The sequence below is a fragment of the Nannobrachium achirus genome (assembly GCF_963921795.1).
Source record: "Nannobrachium achirus genome assembly, chromosome: 12".
In the NCBI taxonomy this organism is placed as follows: Eukaryota; Metazoa; Chordata; class Actinopteri; order Myctophiformes; family Myctophidae; genus Nannobrachium; species Nannobrachium achirus.
This window is the reverse complement of record NC_137832.1, coordinates 59934582-59949590: the sequence shown is the minus strand read 5'-3', so window position 1 is coordinate 59949590 and position 15009 is coordinate 59934582. Positions and strand designations below refer to the sequence as shown.

Below are 15009 nucleotides of genomic sequence, written 5' to 3'. Positions count from 1 at the left end.
TGCACCAGACTATATACTGCAGTTAGTTAACTGCATTAGTATGTAGTCTGGCTACACCAGGTTATGCATTCTCTGCCTCACAAAGGATGAAATGAAGCACGGCTGGGTTGATTAGCATCACCATTTAGAGTGAACCATCCGATAACCAATCAGTGGTCAATTGGCCAAAGCGTCCCAGTCAAATATGGAGACTTTAAAGTAAGCTTTTAAACTGATTGAGCCTCACACATTTCTCTTAATTGCCTAAGTTTACAGATTTGGACTCTTTCACAGGTCTATTATGAAAGCGGTATGAATTTTGGTTAATCTTCCATTGTGAAAATGTGTGCTATAGTATTTTTTGAAAGTGTTTCACATTATTGCTCTTTTTCGGCATAACATTGCCTCATTTTGCCGGGCTTCACTGTGCCCTGAAATGTGAATGTGTTTATGTTACGTGTGCACGGCTGTGAGTGCACGAGGAAAGGGATTGTGTGTGTGTGTGTGTGTGTGTGTGTGTGTGTGTGTGTGTGTGTGTGTGTGTGTGTGCAGGGGTGTCACACCAAGCCCTGGGTACAAGGATTCACAGCGGGCCCCCCATGAATGTTCTTCATAAGGGGAGGAGGTTTAACCCATTTAGCCTGGGAACGCGTTATTACGCGTTATTTTGTCTTTAACTATTGAAAAATAGCAGATATACAAGCTCACATCGCGGCATCGAGTGCCGCGCTGTGAGCTTGTAGATCTGCTATCTAACCTCTTGAACATAGGTTTTTTGAAACACCTATGTTTCTATATGTCAGTGTGGTGCTCAAACCTGTTCATGTGAAGGACCCCCAAGATGATATGTATTTGGCCACGGACCCCCATCTCAAATTATTTAGTTCCAGGGACCCGCCAGAAGCAAAGTTTTAGTTAAAAAATACATTAGCCTATATTCAAATATTTGCACACATTTTCACGACTTTTCAAAAAAATAGCAGATTGTGTGCCGTGCTGTGAGCTTGTATATCTGCTATTTTTCAATAGCTAAAGTATAACATAATTAAGGCCCCCTCCTCCACCTTGGGCCTTAGTAACTCAGTCCCACTTTTCCCCCCCTTGTGACGCCCCTGTATGTGTGTGTGAGTGTGCGCGCGTGTTTGTTTGCCGTGGGTGGTTAACGAGGCAGACATGTTTGCCTTGCTGGAGCAGTGTGTTGTGTCTGTGGGCCCCATCAGCCCTGTGCCTGAGGCCAGGCTGCAGGGGCCCAGGCTCACCGCCAGCATAGATGAGTTTGTTAGTGTAATTAAGGCGCACACAGTGCTCTGTATACCGGAACTAGGCAAATACACACTCTGGCTCTCTATTGCGTGCTCTCTCTCTCTCTCTCTCAGGGTGTTTGTGGGTCTAACACACACACACGCGCGCACACACACACACACACTCGCACACACTCCTTTAACTGAGGAGTAGCTCGTTTTGTCCGCATGGCACATCGATTCACAGACCTCATTAGTGCTGCACAGTGTATTGTTACAGTGATGGACCTCTCAGCATTAACCCGTTTAGGCCTAGAATTATTGAATGCTTAAACTATTGAAAAAATAGCAGATATACAAGCTCACAGCGCGGCACCGAGTGCCGGGCTGTGAGCTTGTAGATCTGCTATTTTTGAAAAAGTTCTGAAAATGTGTGCAAATCTTTGAATATATGTATTTTTAAAGCGAACGTTTGTAACTCAAATTTTGCTTTTGGGGGGTCCCTGGAACTAAATATTTTGAGATGGTGGTCCGTGGCCAAATACATATCATTTTGGGGGTCCTTCACATGAAAAGGTTTGAGAACCACTGACATAGTAGTCTCTCAAGAACAGACTAACTGAGCTCCAGTTAAGTGAAAAGGACCTTTTCTTTGACGATTGCTGGCCAGATTGCTGACATAGAAACATAGGTTTTTCAAAAAAAACCTTAGAAGGATTCAAAAGACACTTATAGAATAAAATATAAAATTCAAATGTTAACGATTTTTCAAAAATAGCAGATCGAGTGCCGCGCTGCAAGCTTGTATATCTGCTATTTTTCAATAGTTAAAGCATAAAATAATAATACGCAAATACGCAATGTGTACCCGTTCTGAATGCGTTAAAACAGCCAAATTACTGTGTGTGTGTGTGTGTGTGTGTGTGTGTGTGTGTGTGTGTGCGCGTGTGCGTGTGTGTGTGTGCATGTATGGTGGTGGGTTTTCTGGGTATCTCTTTCTACTTATCTGGCACCCCCCCCTCCTCCTGTCGGCCGAGGAGTAGCCCTGAAAAGTAGCTTTCTAGCTGCAGGCACATCATGATTTATTTAAAATTGCTGGGCCCTTGAGCTGTTGATAATTTGAAAGGCATTTCATTTATTTGTATTATTTCTTTCTCCCGCCGGTTTTATGTATTCAACTTTGCTCTCCTCCGGCCCGTGCTCTTCTAAATAAATAATGAAAATCAGAAGAGTGTTAATCACGTTACGTGTACGTGTGTGTGTGTTCATCAGCATGTTTGCTCACTACCCCCGACTACCTATTTTCTTCTTTCTTTAACCCATTTAGGCCTAGAATTATTGAATGCTTTAACCAGTGAAAAACAGCAGATATACAAGCTCACAGCGCGGCACCGAGTGCCGCGCTGCGAGCTTGTAGATCTGCTATTTTTGGAAAAAGTCGTGAAAATGTGTGCAAATCTTTGAATATATGTATTTTCAAAGCGAACGTTTGTAACTCAAATTTTGCTTCTGGGTGGTCCCTGGAACTAAATATTTTGAGATGGAGGGTCCGTGGCCAAATTTAATCATTTTGGGGGTCCTTCACATGAAAAGGTTTGAGAACCACTGACATAGTAGACTCTCAAGAACAGACTAACTGAGCTCCAGTTGAAGTGAAAAGGACCTTTTCTTTGACGATGGCTGGCCAGATCGCTGACATAAAAGCATAGGTTTTTCAAAAAACCTTAGAAGGATTCAAAAGACACTTATAGAATCGGGTCAAAATTCTAATTTTCACGATTTTGCAAAAATGGCAGATCTACAAGCTCGCATATATCTGCTATTTTTTAATAGTTAAAGCATACAATAATGATACAGAATAATGTGTACCCGTTCTAATTGGGTTACCGCCTACTACTGTTGTGGGATTTAGAACCCGGTTCTGCTCTGTTCTGTTCTTGCGGATGCTGAGCTTGGTTTAGCGAGAGTGGTTTGGTTTGGCAGGGCACGGCTGTATCCTATGTTTTGTACAGCATATGGAATGTATGGGTGGAGCAGTGTATCCTATGTTTTGTACAGCATATGGAATGTATGGGTGGAGCAGTGTATCCTATGTTTTGTACAGCATATGGAATGTATGGGTGGAGCAGCGTTGGTTGGTGGTTGCCTGGCACGGCTGTACTCAGGGGCGTCACAAGGGGGGGAAAAGTGGGGACTAAGATACTCGGGCCCAAGGTGGAGGGGCCTTCGTTATTTTATACTTTAGCTATTGAAGAATAGCAGATATACAAGCTCACTGCGCGGCACAGAGTGCCGCACTGCGAGCTTATAGATCTGCTATTTTTCCAAAGTCTTGAAAATGTGTGCAAATCTTTGAATATAATGTACTTTTTAAGCGAACATTTGTAACTAAAAAAAAATCGTGCTTCTGGGGGGGGGGGGTCCCTGGAACTAAATATTCAAATACGTATCATTTTGGGGGTCCTTCACATGAAAATATTTGAGCACCACTGACATACAAACATAGGTTTTTCAAAAAGGATTTGAGATATTCAAACTCCGCACAAATGTTCACGATTTTTCAAAAATAGCAGATCTACAAGCTTGCAGTGCGGCACTCGGTGCCACGCTGTGAGCTTGTATATCTGCTATTTTTCAATGGTTAAAGCACAAAAAATGTGAGTTAATCCTTGTACCCAGGGCCCAGAATTTGGTGTGACACTCCTGTGCTGTACTCATCGCACACACACACACACACACACACACACACACACACACACACACACACACACACACACACACACACACACACACACACACACGTAATGCACAATTATAGTGCCATTGCTTTTTGCCTGTGAGCAGTCTCTAGTGGCTCAATTTAGGGGGTTATTTCAGGGAAGCAGCAGAGAGGGTCATCTCACCTTGCTGCCTGTCGGGCAGATGCTCCAAATGAGCGCTTGCATACACATCACGACACACACACACACGCACGCACGCACATACACACACACATGCACGGTCATGAGCTCGGCTGCCACCGGTGGCATCATCAACTCCTCCTCCAGACCTTGTTGCAGCCTTCCAACTCCCCAGCTGACGACAGCCCACATCCAAACAAATAGAACGGTGTGTCAACAATGCACACTAATACCCCCTGGTTACTGGGAATAATCAGGTTATGGCAGTAATGTGAAGCATTTACTGTACATTATGCAAAGCATTAGTACAGGGGTCTTCAACGTTTTCAGGCCAAGGACCCCTTAGTTGAGAGAGAGATGAAGCAGGGACCCCCCCACAACCTTTTCATAGATTCCATATAGTTTCATTGTTTGACAGCACAATCGTCAGTGTATTTTGGATTCATGACAATTTGTGTTTTCAGATTTAACCACTTGAGCCGTTATTTGACCTTTTACTCTGTACACCAAGCCTCTTTGACGAAAATAGCCGATCTCGCGCTGCAAGCTGTTGTCAGCTTGTAGATCTGCTATTTTTGGCTACAGTTCTCAGAATATGGACACTAGGGTTCAAGTTGTTAATATAAAAAGAATTGGAAGATTTGGAGGACCCCCTGTTGAAGACCTCTGCATTAGTACAGTTGCAGCAACCCATAGTTGTGTGTTTTACTGAAAAGGTCAGGTTTACCCATAGACTTGTGAATTCTTCCTTTATCTGCCAGGTTTGTCCATCTTACACCGCTTCATATTCTGATATGCAAATGTTAGGAAAATAAATCCCACATGGCATTTACATAACCGAATAAATCAAGATTGTGCAAAAGAACAGCAATCCTAATCGGTTTGCTTATACCACGGTTAAAGACCTTACTTGGAAATCGGATAACGGTGTTTAACTCATTTACTGCCATTTTGAAACAGCTCCCATCAGGGTTCCCCGCCAGAAGCCTCCATAGACTTCAATGTAATTTATAGTGCACGGATCATGCACGCCCATGCACAGATGATGCACCATGTTTGTGCAGTTTGTTCACAGCTTTCAAACAAAAAAATCCGATTGGAAATCCGTTCAGGCATTCTTGAGATAATAGCCATTATGTTTTACATGTTATGTAAACAAAAATGGCCGCCCTGTTTGAAAGATGGGGTTGTATGGGGGTTGAACATGCAAAATCGCGATTGAAATCATGCTTACTAGATTTGATGGGGTCCAAAAATAATTTTTCAAAAAAGAAAATTTCAATTTTTTTTTCTTTTTTTCAAACTCGTCATACTAGTCATAGGCAGAGTGGACACATCCATATAACTCGTCAAACTAGTCATAGGCAGTAAATTAATAGCCATTTCGCTGACTGTGAGATGCTGCTAGCCAATGGCGGTGAAGTCATTAAAAGAGAAGGTGGGAGGCACTGTGTACCAAAACGTTGATAAATAACTGTATTCACAAATTATGAATTGAATGGTAATGATGGCATGGAGGTAGGAGAGGACTCTAGCTTGGGGTGGCTGTAGCTCAGGAGGTAGAGCGGGTTGGGTTGGCCAATGATCCGTGGGTCGGAGGTTCAAATCCCGGCTCCTCCTGTCAACATGTCGAAGTGTCCTTGGGCAAGACACTGAACCCCACATTGCCCCCAATGAGTTGGTTGGTGCAGGTTTGCCACCATTGGTGTGTGAATGTGGGAAGCGAGGACGCTGGCGTTGAATGTTCGCCGCTTCAGAATGGACCATCGTAAAGCGCTTTGAGCACTTGGAAAAGCGCTATAAAAATGCAATTCATTATTATTATTATTAGCTGAACCCATGACGGTGTGTGATCTCTTCAGCACACATGAAACGGTTTGCAAGAAGAGATACTTACTGTACACCTCTAATTTACATTCTACTTGGTGCAAGCTCCTTTCTAACCCCTAATACATCACATCTCTCACACACACACACATTCTACTTGGTGCAAGCTCCTTTCTAACCCCTAATACATCACATCTCACACATGCGCGCACGCACGCACGCACGCACGCACGCGCGCGCGCGCACGCACGCACGCACGCGCACGCACGCCTAACAAGGTTTGCACTTATATATTAGAGATATTTGTATGTACATTCGATGTATTATTATTCATGTATTATATTAGACTGTTGATCACTTTCATCCTTTTGTATTTTATTGTGAGCAATGAATTGAAGACTAATTCAAAGTCATTTTTACTTTCTCATCCTTGCATTTATTCTGTCGATATGTTGTGCAGGGTTACATGGGGAGTAAGGAGGTAACCTCACACTTGCTCAAAAAAAAAGACCCTTTCGAAAATCTTGACTCCAGCAGAATGTAAACCGTTTTTAATGCCACTCAACCGGTCGTTGGTGCTGTGTTTTTTAACTGTGTAAACTGTTCTGTCGGTAGGACTACAAGCAGGATGAGGACCCCGCCATTTAACTGTGTAAAGTAACTGTTCTGTCTGTAGGACTACAAGCAGGATGAGGACCCCGCCATTTAACTGTGTAAACTGTTCTGTCTGTAGGACTACAAGCAGGATGAGGACCCCACCATTTAACTGTGTAAACTGTTCTGTCTGTAGGACTACAAGCAGGATGAGGACCCCGCCATTTAACTGTGTAAACTGTTCTGTCTGTAGGACTACAAGCAGGATGAGGACCCCACCATTTAACTGTGTAAACTGTTCTGTCTGTAGGACTACAAGCAGGATGAGGACCCCGCCATTTTCAAGTCGGTAAAGACTGGCAGAGGACCCCTTGGCCCCAACTGGAAGGTAACTACCCCCTTAAACCATTCATGCCGTGCTGCGAGCTTGTAGATCTGCAATTTTTTGAAAATGTGTGAATATTTCGAACTAAAGATTTTGCTTCGGGGGGGTCCCTGGAACAAAATATTTTGAGATGGACGTCCGAGGCCAAATACCTATCATTTTATTTGGGGTCCTTGACATGAAAAGGTTTGAGAACCACTGACATAAAAAGTGTACAATAAGTGTTTTTTTCGGAAAAAAACGTAGGTTTCTCTGACAGAGTTCTTCCTAGATTCATAATAATAATAACAGCTGCTGTTCATGTTTTTAAGGGTGGATAAAACCACAGCTCACGTGGGCTGCATAGTTTTCCAATAACCGTTGTCAAAGAAGTTGATTACCGATACATAACCAATATATCGGTCTGGCTCTACTCTTCTAAAGCAGTGGTTATCAACCTGTGGGTCGGGACCCCCAGAGGGTTTTCTTACTCAACAGTGAACAAACTAACCAACATAAAGTTTAAGTTTATAGAAGGTATATGCACATTTCTAAAGTGACAATTTAAGGACTTTAAAGACCTTTTTTTAGTACCTCTGGTCAAACATTGGTCAAATTGCCAAATATTAGAGGCAGAAAATAGCAGATCGGCTATTTTCACAATGGAATAGATGGAGTCAAACTAATTGTAATGCCAACTCCTACAGTTCCAAGTGCTTGTGCAGGGTGGGTGGGGGGGGGGGGGGGGGGCGTGGGGGGGGGGGGGGGGGGTTGATTCTCATGTAGAATTGTGTTGGCTGAGAAAGCAGTGAGGTTATTGAAACTAATCCCCACATCAGCCATCATGGGGTTAATCATAATTCAGTTCCTGGTCATGATTACCAGTATACAGAACGTACGGAGAAGAACAGCATGGCCTCTGTGTCTAAACCTCAGATATCCATATAAAGTTGGTATTTAAGTACTGTATGTGAAAGAAACCACACAAATCACAGTGTGATGTTCACTGGTGATTCTGCACACTGTGTCCTAGTGTCAGGGGCGTCACAAGGGGGGGGGGGGAGTGGGACTGAGTTACTAGGGCCCAATGTGGAGGGGCCTGGAATTATTTTATACTTTAACTATTGAAAAATAGCAGATATACAAGCTCACAGCGTGGCACTGAGTGCCGCGCTGTGAGCTTGTAGATCTGCTATTTTTTGAAAAGTCGTGAAAATGTGTGCCAATCTTTGAATACCGGTAGGCCTATACTGTATGTATTTTTTTTAAGCGAACATTTGTAACTCAAATTTTGCTTCTGGGGGGTCCCTGGAACTAAATATTTTGAAATGAGGCTCCGTGGGCAAATGCATATCATTTTGGGGGTTCTTCACATGAAAAGGTTTGAGCACCACTGACATAGAAACATAGGTTTTTCAAAAAAAAACCTTAGAAGGATTTGAACTATTCAAAGACTTTTCACGATTTTTCTAAAATAGCAGATCTACAAGCTCGCAGCGCGGGCACTTGGTGCCGTGCTGTGAGCTTGTATATCTGCAATTTTTCAATAGTTAAAGCACAAAATGTGAGTGAATCCTTGTAGCCATATTTTGCTATCCACAACTTTCCAACATCCCATCGTGCATTGCGCAGAAGTTGCACGGAGCCGAGTGTGATCTACAAGCCCACAGCGGTTGCATCTGCGACGCGACGTTAGCTTGTATGTCTGCTGTTAACCGGAAGTGTGGTGCAAAACATTCTCCAGTAAATTCCTGCGGAAAGAGGTGGATAGGCTAGTGAACAGTGCTATCCAGCTTTGGATTTTAGCCGTGTAAGGCAGTCAACATGTTAATTATTTATGATATGGATCTCCCTGGGTCTGAAACAAAGATTGAATTGAATACATCTCCTTTCACCAAAGGAAATGAGAGCTACAGTATGTACGGTAAATGCTCTAAAGCTGCATTATTGTGTAACTTGTGCAAGAGTGTCTGGTACTGTTCCAGCCAGAGTACTTCCAACTCGGTCTATAGAGACTACGTACACATGTATGGTGTTATTGTACACACAAAGAAAGGCATTAATTACACAGATAGAACCAGAATTTTCTGAATGTGTGTAACTGGGTACAGATGTTCAGATTTTAAACAGGACGTTCAGCAATAAGTACGTAAGTCAATGACGGATGCAGTTTTTCTAGGCCTATAGTGTTACCTAGACGTCGGAGGACAGCAACAATGTTTGAATAATGGACGGCTGTGTGTGTGTGTGTGTGTGTGTGTGTGTGTGTGTGTGTGTGTGTGTGTGTGTGTGTGTGTGTGTGTGTGTGTGTGTGTGTGTGTGTGTGTGTGTGTGTGTGTGTGTGTGTGTGTGTGTGTGTGTGTGTGTGTGTGTGTGTGTGTGTGTGTGTGTGTGTGTGTGTGTGTGGGGACGCTGTAGGCCAAGGGTCTTCAACGTTTTCAGGCCAAGGACCCCTTACTTAGCTGAGAGAGAGATGAAGCAGGGACCCCCACAACCTTTTCATAGATTCCGTATCGTTTCATCGCACAATCGTCAGTGTGTTTTAGATTCATGTCAAGTTGTGTTTTCAGATATTTAACCACTTGAACCGTCAATAGGCTACTTGATAAACTTGACCTTTCACTCTGTCCTTAGTCTGCTCTTTTTCCCCTCTTCACCAAAGCTCTTTCCCTAAAATAGCCGATCTACAAGCTCACAACGCCTCGCAGCGCGAGGCGTTGTGAGCTTGTAGATCTGCTATTTTTGGCTAAAGTTCTCTGAATATGGACACTAGCTAGTGTCCACCAGCTAGTGTCCACCACTTGAACCCTAGGGTTCAAGTGGTTAATATAAAAAAGGAGAAAAAAAAAACTTTCTATCACTCAAAGATTTGGAGGACCCCCCTGTAGTAACTCTGAGGACCCCCTAGGGGTCCCGGACCCCCTGGTGAAGACCCCTGCTGTAGGCCGTGCTTGACTGGAGGCTGCGTTGGGGAAAGGGCAGGCCTGGAGAAGGAAGCTGTAGGCTGCAGAGTTTGATGAAGACAAATCACCTCCTTCTCAGCTCTAATTGGCCGTAATAGAAATCGCAAGTCATCAGGTCAGATTAGAGCTCTTCGGTCTGAGCGCGCTCGGCTCCGCCACCACCGCCGCCACCTCCTCCTCCTCCTCAGACACACCGGCCCGCTTTTTCTGCACGTGATGGGAGTGAAAAATGAGAGGATAGGAGGAGGGTTCGTATGCGGAACCAGGCCCAACATTGAGAAACCGGAATCGGTCCCATTTACAATTTGGAACCGATTCCGGCTTTGCAATTCAAAAATCGGTGGTTCTCAAAAAAGTTTTGATTTTAAGGACCACCATAACTCTGAGGGTGTACAAATGGAACCAAATGGACCTGTGGGAGTCCATTTGTAACCCTTTAAAGTAACCCAGAGTTAAGAACCAGTGAGGTGCGTGTGTGTATATAGGAATCGTTAAAGGGAACCATTATGGAATTGGACCATTAAAGGACCACACCTCACCTCTGGGACAACCAGATCTTATTTTATTGTTGTTTGGGACACGATCAACACAGTCCTGAGTTATTTTTACAACTGGTCATATGATGCAAAATGCATCATATGACCAGTTGTAGCATGCTGAAATACTAAAATGTTTAAAAACACAGATTGAACACAAAAAAATAACTCAATAAGGATTGTGTTGATCGTGTCCCAAACAACAATAAAATAAGATCTGGTTGTCCCAGAGGTGAAGTGGTCCTTTAAGAGGGAATCGTTAAGAAACCGGAATCGTTAAAATCCTAAAGGATCCCAGCCCTGGATGGGAGACGAGGACGCAGGGAGAGGACGATGCGTCTTGGTGGGCACAGATTTCTGAATTTAACATTGTGAGCATTGAGTGTAATAATGAGTGATGAAGCTCTGATTAAAACTTTGTTATAGAAGCCCCCTCCCACTCCCTGCAGCTTCAGTTGGGCTCAGTTAAACCATTTAGACCGGAGTACGCATTATTTCGTATTATTATTTTATGCTTTAACTATTAAAAAATAGCAGATCTACAAGCTCACAGCGCGGCACCGAGTGCCTCGTTGCAATTATTTTTTTAAATCGTGAACATTTTAATTTTGACCCGATTCTATAAATGTCGTCTAAATCCTTCAAAGGTTCTTTTAAAAAAAAAACCACATGTTTCTACGTCAGTGATTCTCAAACTCTTTCATGTCAAGGACCCCTAGAATTATATGTATTTGGCCGCCGACCCCCGTCTAAATTTTTTTTTTATATTTTGTACCAGGGACCCCCCAGAAGCAAATATTTGAGTTATAAATGTTCACTTTAAAAATGAGGTATTCAAAGATTTGCACACATTTTCATGACTTTAAAAAAAATAGCAGATCTACGAGCTCGTAGCGCGGCACTCGGTGCCGCGCTGTGAGCTTGTATATCTGCTATTTTTCAATAGTTAAAGCATTGAATCATTCTAGGCCCCAAATGGATTTAATTCACTGTCAGAACACTGAGTACTTCTTCCATCCTGCAGCAGAGTCCTCCTAGTTCACCACGAGAAAGTTTCCTTTAACTTCCAAGTGCTATTTTCTGAACAAAGGAAGAAAGAAAAAAACACCTTTTAAAAAGTAGGAATAAAGCGGTGCAACTTTTTTGTTTTTTTGCTGTGTTTTTTAATTAGACCGGCACCATCCCATCCCGCCTCCCTCCCGTCTGCCGGTACTGTGGACACAGAAAAAGACATGTTTTTTGAAAAAAGGTGGAGAGAAAAAAGCAGTTAAGTGACAACTAGAGTCACAATTTGTGCCAGCTTCTCGGAGCAAGCGGCGCAGCTCTTGTCTATCTCTGCGTGCACACATGCTTGCATATCGGCAAACCCTTTGTGTTTCTGAAAACTCCTGCTCCTTTTGAGCGGGGCGCCGCGCACAGAGCGAGAGAGAGAGAGAGAGAGAGGGGAGAAGAAATGTCACCGCAAGTGTTTTGATGTGGAATCTGTTTTATGTGAAGTTCCCCTTTTAGTCGATGACAACTTTTCTAAACCCACCGCAAATTTTAGAAATACTTCACATTCCCCTCCTCTCTCTGTCTCCCTCTCTCTCTCTCCCTCTCTCACTCTCCTCCCATAAGATCACGGCATCAAACGGCAGTGTGGGGATGCATGGGGGCCGATTGGGACGACGGGGTCTGTGGCATTTTCTCCAGGAATGCTGAGCCAAAATGAAGTGATTAATTAACCCATTTAGGCCTAGAATTATTGAATGCTTTAGCGATTGAAAAATAGCAGATATACATGCTCACAGCGCGGCACCGAGTGCCTCGCTGCGAGCTTGTATATCTGCAATTTTTTAAAAACAATGGTGAAATTGTGTGCAAATTTTTCAATATATATATTTTTTTTCAAAGCAAACTTTTGTAACTCAAATCTCTGCTTCTGGGGGGGGTCCCTGGAACAACATATTTTGAGATGGGTGGTCCGCGGCCAAATACATGTCGTTTTGGGGATCCTTGACATGAAAAAGTTTGAGAACAGCTGATTTAGAGGAAGGATTTAGAAGTCGGATCAAAGATCGGGTCAAAGATTTTCGAAGACTTGCGCGCATTTTCACGATTAAAAAAAAATGACAGATCTGCCGCGCTGTGAGTTTGTATATCTGCTATTTTTTCAATAGTTAAAGCATGAAATAATGGTCAGAGTGGTTAAGATCTAACGCGACTCGGGCGCGTTCCCGGTATTTGAGTGTTAAACGAGTTTTCTCTGAGGGTAGCGTGGTGTGTGTGTGTGTGTGTGTGTGTGTGTGTGCTGTGCAGTGGGAGGGCAAGCGGGTCCTGGGTGTTAAACCATTTAGAACGGGTACACATTATTGCCTATTATTATTTTGTACTTTAACTATTGAAAAACAGCAGATATACAAGCTCACAGTGCGCTGGGGGCTTGTAGATCTGCTATTTTTGAAAAATCGTGAACATTTGAATTTTGACCCGGTTCTGTAAGTGTCTTTTGAATCCTTCTACTGTATTTTCGTCAAAGAAAAGGTCCTTTTCACTTAACAGGAGCTCAGTTAGTCTGTTCTTGAGAGACTACTATGTCAGTGGTTCTCAAACCTTTTCATGTGAAGGACCCCCAAAATGATATGTATTTGGCCACGGACCCCCCATCTCTCAAAATATTTAGTTCCAGGGACCCAACAGGAGCAAAATTTGAGTTACAAACGTTCGCTTTAAAAATGCATAAATTCAAAGATTTGCACAAATTTTCATGACTTTTTCAAAAATAGCAGATCTACAAGCTCGCAGCGCGGCACTCGGTGCCGCGCTGTGAGCTTGTATATCTGCTATTTTTCACTGGTTTAAGCATTCAATAATTCTAGGCCTAAATGGGTTTTAATAATGTAACCAGCTTTGCAGCTATAGCACGACGCCCCCCTTATCGCTGTGCGAAGCTGCGTTTTATCTGTGCTCACCGCGGCCACAAAGGCAAGGCTGTCTGGGACGGTGTGTGGCTGTCAGGGCGGCGGAGGCAGAGAGAGAAATGGTCCCCTTCATCTGGAGTTGAGCCACTTTGCCTCCCCCCTCCCCTCCCCCCCCCTCCCTCCCCTCCCTCCCTCCTACCTCTCCTCTGCTCTCCTCTCCTCCCTCTCTTCTTCACAGGGAAGCGCGGTGCGGATGGATGCTAGAAAGTTTGTTAGCCCATGTAGAACGGGTACACATTATTGTGTATCATTATTTTATGCTTTAACTATTGAAAAATAGCAGATATACAAGCTCACAGCACGGCCGAGCTTGTAGATCTGCTATTTTTTGAAAAATCGTGAAAATTTGAATTTTGACCCGATTATCTAAGTGTCTTTTGAATCCTTCTAAGATTTTTTGAAAACCCCTATGTTTCTATGTCAGCAATCTGGCCAGCCATCGTCAAAGAAAAGCTCCTTTTCACTTAACTGGAGCTCAGTTAGTCTGTTCTTGAGAGACTACTATGTCAGTGGTTCTCAAAACCTTTTCATGTGAAGGACCCCCAAAATGATTTATTTGGCCACGGACTCCCATTCAACATATGTAGTTCCAGGGACCCACCAAGAAGCAAAATATGAGTTACATACGTTCGCTTTGAAAATACATATATTCAAAGATTTGCACACATTTTTTACGACTTTTTCAAAAATAGCAGATCTACAAGCTCGCAGCGCGGCACCGAGTGCCGCGCTGCGAGCTTGTATATCTGCTATTTTTCACTGGTTAAAGCATTCAATAATTCTAGGCCTAAATGGATTAGATTAGTCACCTTGATCTGCATATCCTGAAAAATCCCTCCATGCTGATCATTATTTCAGCGAGCTCCTCCACCACCACACTCCAAAAAGCATTACGCATTCATGCCGTTTGGGCTTTGAGTACAGCTGAGATTGGTACCACGTTAATTTCCTTTGAGCACGCAGCTCGTCACAGGACCATTTCTACGTTACAAAGTTGTGCCTCAACATTTTGCAACATTTAAAAAATTAATCCATATTTTATACTTTGTCGTACAACAGTGGTGTTAGACAAGCTTACTACAACATGTTGTTGTTCCATAATGTGCTTGTAGATCTGCTATTTTCGTATATTATAAAATGTATATACTGTATATATGGACTCCAGGTTGAAAGTGGTTCAGCAGTTCTCAAAAGTTTCCAGAGGGATTTTGCAAATGGAATCATGGATTTTCTGGTTTGTTATACTCAGAAGTTTCCAAATATTCTTTGTTTTACAAATCCCTCGAAGGTTTGAAGGAACTTTCCTTTCTGAACATATTGAACTGCACTATATATTGCAGTGGTTCTCAACCTGTTCAGGCCGCGACCCCCAAAATAATCATATTGAACTCGGGGACCCCCCCACCCTGCACAAGCACTTGGAATTGTAGGAGTTGGCATTACATTTAGTTTGACTCGATCTGTTCCATTGTGAAAATAGCAGATCTACATGCTCACAACGCCTCGCAACGCGAGGCGTTGTGAGCATGTAGATCGGCTATTTTCGCAATTTCTGCCTCTAATATTTGGAAATTTGACCAATGTTTGACCAGAGGTACTAAAAAGGTAAGTCCTTAAATTGTCACTTTAGAAATGTGCATATACC

General features: G+C 43.1%; 1 protein-coding gene across 1 annotated transcript in view; it reads left to right on the top strand.

Moving 5' to 3' along the window:
* Positions 1 to 15009, top strand: part of LOC308296068 (phosphatidylinositol transfer protein beta isoform-like) — a 59311-nt gene that overhangs the window by 32991 nt on the left and 11311 nt on the right. Inside the window, exon 7 of the mRNA XM_080739185.1 lies at positions 6852 to 6929. Coding sequence (XP_080595311.1) covers positions 6852 to 6929 — 78 coding nt within the window. The remainder of the gene's footprint in view (positions 1 to 6851; positions 6930 to 15009) is intronic.